The sequence below is a fragment of the Cariama cristata genome, unplaced genomic scaffold, assembly GCF_000690535.1.
Source record: "Cariama cristata isolate BGI_N322 unplaced genomic scaffold, ASM69053v1 scaffold4241, whole genome shotgun sequence".
NCBI classification, from domain to species: Eukaryota; Metazoa; Chordata; class Aves; order Cariamiformes; family Cariamidae; genus Cariama; species Cariama cristata.
Genome location: NW_009600866.1, coordinates 13364 through 24276, shown reverse-complemented (window position 1 = coordinate 24276; position 10913 = coordinate 13364). Strand labels below are relative to the sequence as shown.

At 42.5% G+C, this 10913-nt stretch overlaps 1 protein-coding gene across 1 annotated transcript in view; it reads right to left on the bottom strand.

Moving 5' to 3' along the window:
• Positions 1-1099: 1099 nt before the first annotated feature.
• Positions 1100-10913, bottom strand: part of LOC104169301 (24-hydroxycholesterol 7-alpha-hydroxylase) — a gene marked incomplete at its 5' end in the record, with an annotated part of 19749 nt that continues 9935 nt past the window's right edge. The window contains 5 exons of the mRNA XM_009710194.1: positions 1100-1171; positions 2275-2362; positions 6220-6308; positions 9271-9366; positions 10221-10354. Of these exons, the coding sequence (XP_009708496.1) occupies positions 1100-1171; positions 2275-2362; positions 6220-6308; positions 9271-9366; positions 10221-10354 (479 nt within the window). The remainder of the gene's footprint in view (positions 1172-2274; positions 2363-6219; positions 6309-9270; positions 9367-10220; positions 10355-10913) is intronic.

The following is a 10913-nucleotide window of genomic DNA, read 5'->3' as shown; positions in this document are numbered from 1 at the left end:
CCATTTGTGTTTTTTTTCCAAATACTTCTAAAATGATGAATAATCTTTACTTAAAAGACTAAAAATTCATGCCAGCTATTATCGTATATGAAATCTGACAGCAGTTAAATTCTTGGTATCTGAACTGATTTGACAGCTTCTTTGAACAGCTTCTACTAGGTATTCTTTATAGGATTAAATATTTTTAGATTTGTGCAATTTGTTCTATAAGTAAGTCATGTTAAAGGGAAAGCAAAAATGTTCTAGATATTAGACAACCAGTCTAATGAATAGCAATATCTTTTCTTGCAATCACTTTTCATTAGAAGCCAAACATCACGATCAAACTTCCATTGCATATTCACGCAAGGACTGATTCTGAATCTTGTGGAGATAATAAAGCTAAGTAGAAATTTTAGGTGCTCCAGTGGAACAAGACCCTGGTGTTTCCCATGCTTGCAATTTTTCCATTAGAAATGCATTTTATTTGCAAGAAGTTGGCACCAATTGTAGGCAGAGCAGGCCAGGTCTTCACCTACCTACACAGGCAGTGGTACGTAAGTCATGCTAGTTTATCATGGCTGTGGATCTGATCTGGAGGTCTCTGCTCAGCACTGTCCTGTATTTTGTGCCCGCCAGCACCAGAGAGCTGTACGGAGTTACCAATCTGATCTCTTAGCGCAAGGCACCACTTTGGCCTTGGTTCAAAGAGAGCTGCAGGAAGCAGTGACCTAACCCAAGGGACCTGCTTTTCCGCTGGTTCTAGCACAACTTCCATGCAGGATTTCCAAACATGGCTGCTTTTTGTGCTGAATGTCTGGTTTGTATGTTTAGTATATCAGATTTGCAAAGTCTGTGAATAACTGGCCCACAAATTATGAATGCAAGCAGGAAAGCTTGATTTTTAAATACCAGGAGGTAGGCAATCAGGTGAGGAGCACAGATACAACTATGCTGGTATGACATACTACAATGCAGAGTATGTAGAGCATTTAAACTTGAAACTAAGAACTGTTAAGGCAGAGAACCTGTCTGAAGATGTAGGATTAGAGAAGCAGCTCAGTGGTCCATCCATCCAGGGGTGACTGACAAAGGAGGATAAGTCAGTGCTGGGAAGCTTTCATTCCCGACATTTATACTGGACCCGGAATGGTGCCATGGGTTGCTGTGTCCCCACCAAATGTAAAGGGCTCTGCAAAAGAAGTAAATGAGTAGAAACATTTTAGTTCAGTTAATGGAATTATCATCGTGCTTTAATATTAAGATATAAACATTCTTGGAGCTTTGGTTTTAGGGAACCAAGACCAAATACTGAAAGTATTTCTTGGCTTAGCTGAAGCTAAGTAGGGCCTTCATGATTACCTTTCATTCAGCTCACTCTGATAGAGGATGACACAGGAGATCTTAAGAGACTCTAATGGTTTGGAGTATCTTCACCAGCATAATCGCCTGAGTGCAGACCCAAGTTACAGTCAACTCCAGTGAGAGCTGGTGTGACAACACACCACCAGTCAGGAAGAGGCAACCTTCCTCCATATTCTGGGTGGACTTTCTACCACTACTTGAGATCAACATCTCATGTTCTTCAAGGAGAGCAGAAGAATTAAGTTCTCTGAGCTTCCAACTTCCAGCCTAAAGGGCAATTATACAAAGCTCATGCCACACGAAACTTCTCCCTCTTCTTCTTGGCAGTTTAGCTACAGGGCATGTGTATCACGTTTAGGTTGTGACAGGTGGACACGCATGTAGCAGCGGTCCACGTTTGTGAGGAACAATGATTTTTGGAAAGTGGAAAGGACACAGTGCAAATGGAGAAGGAAATTACTGCTGAGAGTGGAGACTGCGCCACTCTCCATTCATGGTAAAACCTTTCTGTGTCACAGTTGCTCCTTCAGCCTTACCCGAATCATTTATCTTCCATCACCAAATATGTAGTGGAAGAGCACTGTGAGTGCTGCATCTGATTTCATATCTTTAAAGTATTAATAATCCAGTTCCATATTCATTAGTTTTGTGAGTGGCAGAAAGCAATTATAAAATCTCTTGCAATGTTTAGGCAATGAGGAGAGAAAATACTCTTGCACACACAGTCCAGCCCCACTAACATTGCAGGAGTTACTCCATGTTTCCTGAGTTAAATCAAAGATTGAGTTATTCATTATGTGTTTCATTAACACTCCTCACAAAATTTTGCTTCATTATACATAACCACAGTTGAGCATGGTTGTTCAGCTGAGCGTGATGGATGAAGGATATAAAGATGTGGAATGCTGTATAAATGCATGGATCTTTTACCTCCTTTGGTACTGTATCCAAAAGTACAAATTCATATTTGTACAGGAATAGCATAACGAACAACTGGATTTCCATGATAGCAAACCACCTGCAAGAAAAGGGAGGAAAACATTGGCTGTCCAGCCTGACCATCACACCTGTGTCATCACCAGATAAGAAACAGGGTGTCTTTGACAGGTTTTACATTCCATGCTTTAGTTCTCCCTGAAAGTTTATCTTCAGTAGGAAAATACACCGTAGCTTTGTTCAGCTTCATTAGTCAGCGAAGAACACGAATGTAGCGGCTGCCCCTTCTTTCCGGTGAAACGTTAGATCGACAGTATCCCTCTGACACCCTATTTTAAAACAGCCCCTTATCATTATGGTTTTTTCCACTGTATAAACATTTATGTTCTTCTAATGCTTGCTGACTTGAAATAACTTCATAGGAGTGAGAAGACAGTCAAATATAGAAAAGGCTATATGACTAATTGTGCTATATAAAGTTATATAATACAGCTGGGAGCCTGATGACATCAGAGTAGCTGTGACAGCGGGAGTTATTATTTAATGCATCAGCATTAGAATGCAGTATGAGACCCAAGGGCATGATTTTTTTTTTCTGTAACACTCTCAGAAAGGTCTGTCTTAGTCAGTCCAGAGAAGATTTCAGATAACTGCAGGTGAACTCCTCTAGGCTATTATTTTTTAATGTTGTATGTACAAGAGCTTTCTGCATTCAGGCATTAGCATGCACCTATGCCAGGTCATGGGATTACTCACTTGCAGAATTTAGACATAAGTCTTAAATACCTAGTTAAAATAGTAATACTACCTTGCTCTTTTACACAGTTTATTTTCCATTGTTTGAGAGATGCTGGGAAACTTGGATAAAACAGCTATTGGGGAATTCACTGGGGAGAAGGCCACACGACTGCACATGGCGTCAGCCTGGATTTGGCCTGGCAGGTGTGAGGAGGAAGCTAATAAACTTCACGAGACCCACGCTAACTCCTGCAGAGCCATCCAGATCTGCACACCAAGCCGCCCTGTGCTCTGGAGTGGGAGGATGCTTGTTTGTTTTGGCGTAGCTTCAGACCCAAATTATCTCTGTGATTTCACATTGGAATTACCTTGAGATAGGGAGTTTTTGGTGACCTTGAGCTAGGGCAATGCAGTGCAGAGATACTAATGGAAATTAGCTCCGGTCAGGCAGGACTTACTAGTCCAGACTCCATGCTGTAGTGCAGAGATACTAATGGAAATTAGCTCCCGTCAGGCAGGACTTACTAGTCCAAACTCCATGCTGCTGGCACCGTACAAAGGTGGGCTCCTCTCAGTCACTGCACTGCTTGCACAGCGCGGCCCTGGACCCCTGGCGCTTGAGGCCCTGTCTCTGAGCCATCCTCATGGGTTTGGCACAGATGTACCACGATGCAACCAAATGCCAAAATGCCTCTAGGTTGCCCTGAAAGTGGAAATGCTGCATTTACAGAGGGCTATCTTTGAAACACAAGCACAGCTGGATGCAGGCTGACCAGCTCTGACATCTCTGTACCTACAGTGGGGTTCATCTGCAGTCTGTCCAAGCGGCAACGGATATAACCAATAACTGACTGCAGCACTTCCCACCATGAGATCTCAAAGTGCTTTTCCCAACAGGCTGCTGTTGTTGTTCTGCTCTGCAAACAGAGGTGCTGAGGCACAAGGCTGATAAGCAACTCATGTGTCCAAGAGTGGCCCGAGGGACAGGCCAGGAGTGAAGGCAGGAGTCCCAGTGCATCCTTCTCTCCCAAAGCACATTGTACGGAGCAGAAACCATGAACTTCCATGCAGCTAAGTGCCCCTTAGTTCCCACCTGCACATTGTACGGAGCAGAAACCATGAACTTTCTTGCAGCTAAGTGCCCCTTAGTTCCCACCCATCTTTCGTATTCATGACTGAGTTCCACAGCGGTTTTCCTGTAAAAGCTCTGAGTCACTGACGCCTTCCCATTTTATTTAGTGACAAGGGGGTTTAACAAAGATGTGCTTTCTTAAATCTTGCCCCCAATGCACTGCTACGTATTTCTGTTGTGCTAGAGATCAGGAGCCCAGCTGTGGATTGAGATCCTGCAGTAAATGGAGTCCAAGAATGAAATCATGGTCGTCGTGCTGAAGGGTTTACAATGTCAGTATAAGACAGGAGACAGCAGACGGAGCCATGCGAGATAAGCACAGTCGCACAGGCAATAGTCACCTGGTTAGACAAAAGGAGCTTCACTGCCATCAAATTTTTTCCTTTAGGTAAAAAAGATCGCGCAGAAATGGCTTTTGGGGAGCTCTTCCCATGTCAGTTTGCTAGAATATTTGAAAACTAAGTTATTTTCTAGCTTTCAGTTTGATTAAATTAGCTTTTAATTTCATGATGAACTTTTGCAATGGAGAAATTAAATGTTTAATACATTTCATTTCTAAATCCTGGTACTGAATTAAATGAAAATGCATCTAAAACTTGAAATATCATTGTTTCTTTCAGTCATATCAAGGAAATCTGCAACCTAGGATGTAGATACATCCCTTGATTTCATTTCCTTTCTTCCAAGACCACCACATTATTTTTTTAGAATTATTGCTGAAGAGCATGAAGGTGTGTGTTACCATGTGGACTGCCAAAGGGTTTGAAAGGACTTTTTGTCTGTCAGAAAGAAAAAGATTCTCCATCCATTGTCTATGTAGAAATGTTATCAAGGGTTTGAAAGGACTTTTTGTCTGTCAGCAAGAAAAAAGATTCTCCATCCATTGTCTGTGTAGAAATGTTATAATTTTCTTTCTAACCACAAACTTATTTTAAAGATATTATCAGAGTCTAGAGAACAGCCTGAACAAAGAAATAGGTCAGTATATATAAACAAGCAGCTTTCAGAAACATTGTTTTGCAGCTTGTCTTGTACCTGTGGATGCCTCTTGTGAATTCTGCTGTCGTCCTTGCTGGGAATGAGGCTGTGCTCATATTTAGCTCAGGAATATGTTACAAGTCACGGAGGTACAGCAGTAAGTGAGCACTCTCCTCTGGCAAGACTAAATGGTGAAGGCAGTTTTATTCATTTTGTTTATGTCTTTAATGCCTTCACAGAGTTTATCTGACACTCATGTCCAGCCCTCTGTAGGGTGCAGATTCAAGAGTGCAGATCCTCTGCAATACCTTCTAGATTCCTTGCTCCACATGGGACTCTTGAGTTAAACTGACTAGTTTTAAGGATTGTTGGTTACTTGCTTCTTAGAGAGAATGAGGTTTTGAAGGCAGAGAATTGAGCATAGAGATGTTTGAACACAGAAACGAGGAGCAGCTGGCTCCCTGGGACTTGTTCCAGGAAGAGGGACAGCAGAGAAAACAGCAAAAGGAATGCAGGAAGCATCGAGGCTGGCATTGCTGGAGGAGTGAAGAGAGACAGGATCTGCAATTTAAACCATCACACAATTGCGTGGGCCTTAATGCAAAGACAAGATTCAAACAGAGAGGAGCCAGTTAAGACATTTGAAGATTAGCAAAGATGTCAACGGCATCATAGAGGATGCAAAGAGAGTCTTGGACCAGAGAAGTGTTCTTTAGGTTAGTTTAGAACTGGTTTATGGCAACCTAAATGCCTGTGTCTGTAAACTGGCATGTTTGTAAATGGAACAACTCTCCCTTGATGAAAAGATGCCCCAGCAGCAGCAGAGCTAGGCTGACTTTCCTCCCTGGGGGATATCCCTTGATTCACTAGTCTCAGATTCTGCTTGTACATCATGACTTAACCTGTCTTTTCCAGGAATGAAACCACTTTCAAATCTGTGTAAACAAGGTCCAGATAATACTGAACATTAGGGGACTGACAAAGAGCAAAGCATTGAAAACACTCCATCTCCAAGTGTAAGAGGAGCCCAGTTCAAGGGAGTTGTTCTCTGCAGGGTTTGGGAATAAATAAACCCCAGCTGTTTCACTGACCTTCCTGGACACTGATGCTTCCCTCCTCCGAATGCCACAAAGCTGTCCAAGAAAGCATTCTTCTCTAAATTTGCCTCTTTCCAGCGATCCTGTGGGAAGAAACTTTTTTTTCCAAATCAGCCTTATATAAATAAAGCTTAACTTTATTTCTCCAGGCTAAAAATGACCTTGGACAGCTAATCCTCAATACAAAGTTGCACTAATGCTGTTTTTTTGCATTCAACCTGTTAGTGTTAGAATCTGGATTCAAAAGTCAGCATCAACTCAGGGAAAGAAACTGAGATCCCATTTGAAACAGGTACCTCAAAGTGCTGGGGAGGTTTTCAAAACCACCCCTAAAATATTCTTCCTATACCTCCCCATTTTTCTAAATCCTGTGCGCTGAGCTGTTGAAATGCCTATAAAAATGTGACCTTCTCCTTTTAAGTATATACATATTCAAAGCAAACGCTCAAGCAGTACCTTCCCTCAGTCGCAAAATTGTATCACAGCACACAAATGGCTCACACCCATCTTGCACACAAACCATTTCTAGGATGCTGTGCACAGACAAATGCAAAGTATATCAGCTGTCACACAAGAGAAAGGCAAAGATTGCACAGCCCCATTCTCAGGTGTAGGCCAGTGTGTGAGAAAATGAACTGTTCCCAACAAAAACAGCCTGTCTGTACCCAGAGGGCTCCTTGCTCCATCCTGAGTAGCTTTAAGAGAAAAGGAATAAGACAAGGAACAAGGCAATAGGGGCTAAAGTTTGGCTGGGTGACACTGACAGAAGTAAATCTCTTTGCTGGGTGACAAACTATACCAGCCTCCAGAAACTCAGTGCAACTCTACCAAGGCCTTCAAGTAACACCCTGTCAAGTTTATGGTGGCTAACTCCTCTGATGAAGCTGTCTTAGAGAAGATGTTATCTTGTGTTTGTTTATTTTGGGTTTTTGTTCAGCTAGGGGTGTTTAGAGCTTTCTGAAGAGGAAACCTGTTAGCATCAAAATCCAATAAAAGCAATAAAAAAAAATCTCAGTGGAGCTGAAGCAAGGCGATACGTTTGGAATGGCAATGTCCAAGTGGTACTCACCTATTCCTCATGGAAAAAGGGTGAGTTTCTAAAAAACAAGCTGGCGTCGTTTTTAGGAATAACGTTACTAAAGAAATGAGCTGCTGCATCAGCATTTCTGCTTTGGATTTCAAACAGGCAGGAATTGTTATGAGGGATTTCAAATTGGTGAAGAGTTTGCTAGAAGGGAAGTTTTGATTAAATTACCCCTTGATGTATTTCTATTAAAAAGACAAACTGTTCTATATTGGGTGGTGCTAAAAGGAGCAGTTACAAGCCTGCCCACGCAGCCACCTGGAGTGGAATAATAATCAAGAAATTCTAGATGAACTATTGAATTAGCAGAGCTAATATCTACCACAAATCATCTGACTGGAAGGACCAATGAACCTGGGTAAATACATGGAGATGAGCTATACAAGCAAATGACAGGGAGAGGAGAGTACTTGGAATCATAAAACCACAGAATTTTTTAGGTTGGAAAGGACCTTTAAGATCATCGAGTCCAACCATTACCCTACCGCTGCCAAGCCCACCACTAAACCATGTCCCTAAGCACCACATCTACACGTCTTTTAAATGCCTCCTGGGATGGGGACTCCACCACTTCCCTGGGCAGCCTCTTCCAATGTTTGACAACCCTTTCCGTGAAGAAATTTTTCCTAATATCCAATCTAAACTTCCCCTGGTGCAACTTGAGGCCATTGTCCTATGGCCGTCTTGTCCTATCACTTATTTCCTGGGAGAAGAGACCGATCCCCATCTAGGTACAACCTCCTTTCAGGGAGTTGTAGAGAGCAATCAGGTCTCCCCTCAGCCTCCTCTCCTCCAGACCAAACCCCCCCAGTTCCCTCAGTCACTCCCCATCAGACTTGTGCTCCAGGCCCCTCACCACCTTCGTTGCCCTTCTCTGGACTCGCTCCAGCACCTCAAGGTCTGTCTTGTGGTGAGAGGCCCAGAACTGAACACAGCACTCGAGGTGCGGCCTCACCAGTGCCGAGTATAGGGGGACGATCACTGCCCTGGTCCTGCTCGCCACGCTCTTTCTGATACAGGCCAGGATGCTGTTGGCCTTCTTGGCCACCTGGGCACACTGCTGGCTCATGTTCAGCCGGCTGTTGACGAACACCCTCAGGTCTTTTTCCAGTTGACCAACACCCCCAGGTCCTTTTCCTCTGGGCAGCTTTCCAGCCACTCTTCCCCAAGCCTGTAGCATTGCATGGGGTTGTTGTGACCCAAGTGTGGGACCCAGCACTTGGTCTTGTTGAACCTCACACAGTTGGCCTCAGCCCATCGATCCAGCCTGTCCAGATCCCTCTGTAGAGCCTTCCTACCCTCCAGCAGATCAACACTCCCACCCAGCTTGGTGTCATCTGCAAACTGACTGAGGGTGCACTCTGCCAATGACCTGAATGACGGGATCAAGATGTTAAACAGAACTGGCCCCAACACTGAGCCCTGAGGAACACCACTTGTGACTGGTCACCAACTGGATTTAACTCCATTCACCACCACTCTTTGGGCTCAGCCATCCAGCCAGTTTTTTACCCAGTGAAGAGTATGACTGTCCAAGCCACGAGCAGCCATTTTCTCCAGGAGAATGCTGTGGGCGACGGTGTCAAATGCTTTACTAAATTCCTGGTAAACAACAGCCACAGCCTTTCCCTCATCCACTAAGTGGGTCACATTGTCAAAAAAGATCAGGTTAGTCAAGTAAGTTGTGTTCAATCAGTGAGGTCTTTCCATGGTGAGCTTTGAATCAATATCAAAGTGATATAAAGTAGTACTATATTATTTGGAACATATAACTGAACTTTAAAGTATTGCTTATTCCTACAGGCTCCTCCTTTTTATGCACACCTTCTCTGTATACAAGGCCATCCTCCAGATGATGGGGAACACCCAACTTTAAATCAATTTGTCCCTGTGCTTTTCTTGTGAAATAAGTGAACAGGAGAAAAGACAGCAAAATAACCATGTTAAGAGTGACAACTTACAGGTTTGAACATTTCTGGGTCAGGAAAATATTTTGGATTCCTGTGCAACCAATATGGCGACAACATCAGCATGTCACCTGCAGGGACGGTGAAATTCTGAAAAGGAGAAAAAACTCTAAGAAAAGAGAAAATCATGGGTTCAACTCACAAAACAGTCCCTCCTTAGTCCTTCTCTTCCATCAGCAGAAGGTCCTAACAGAGGGCAAGTGAAGGTGGTAAAGCCATGGTGGGCATGGTACATGTTTGAAGCTTCTTCTTGCTATTGCCATTTTTTTCCATATGAAAGATCTAAGCAGTGGAGAACGTGGAAAGACTATTTTTGTTCTAATTTGTCTTTTTCAGGTGTCAAAGTAATAGAAACATTATTTCTGTCTTTGCTGCTTCTTGATGTACCATCTGAGATAGTATATTTTTCTAAATCTTTTGTTAAGGACCTCCTTCAATGCAAAAATTTTCATAGAAAATCTTATATGACAGTAGATTTTTATGGGACTTGAGTAATTTCTTAAATAGGCATGAGCGCTGATTCCATAAAAGAGTGTTTTCTCCCAAATACTTATTTGTTAGACTCCTGAATGCTCGCACTTCCCTTCTGAATGGCAGTGAAGTGGACAAACAGAAAAGAAGGAGTTTTGTCAGTTACTGAATTGTGGTCCCTTCTACTATATTTGTTGTGTCTGATTACTATTTCATATACCATTAGCACTGTATCTCCAGCTCAATTCAATCTAAAATCAATTCAAAATTGAAGGTAAGACTGTGAGCAAAAGCAAAACCACTCTTAAATTAATGATGATTGAATTAATGATGATGAATAAATCTGTTCAATAGAATATATATGTGAGATTGTAGAATATCTGCCATTTTAATTTTATCCAGATCTGTTGGGAGGTGCCTTTCCAGACAAATCATACAGCATCCTTTGGGAGGAAAAAAAAATGAAACCTCACCTGAATTCTTATTGGGTTTACTACTTTCTTGGTGATTGCACCTGGAGACCTCAGCCGTATGGCTTCCAAAGTGCACCATTTAATAAAAGGGAGCTTCTTAAGGTCTTCTTCAGAGACTTCTATTCTATCTTTACCTGTTGTGGCATGAGAAAGAAGACTGTGTAAAAACTAGATTTCATACTTGTTTTGATACATGCTGACATGTCTTGCTTTAGAACTTTTCATAGAATACCTCAAGACTTCAAAACCTTGTTTACACCCAGAAATTTTCTTTGTACTTCAGAGTAAATGAATCAAAATCAGTACAAATTAAGAAAAACTATCGAAGATAATTTAATAACTCTAAGGTAGGTGTAGATATGGCCTTGGCCAGAAGAGGCCAAACAAAGGTCATCTTGGAAGTTAAGGGTCCCTGGACTTCAGTGCTTTGGCAGGACACTGCATGGAAATCTCAGGGACTGTAAGCACCAAGAGATGAAGCCATGGCTGAACTCTTGGGCTATGTTAACACTAGCAAATAAAACAGGGCCAGGAGAAAGGCTTAAGGACTGGTTCATGATTTTACTTATTTGCTAATTATCGATGTGTTCCTTGATATGGTTTTGACCCATGTCAACTAAGAGTCTTCCATGAAAGTCTAAGCATAGTTCAGGGGACTGCATATGTGAATGACTGCTCCCAGTAGGTGACTGG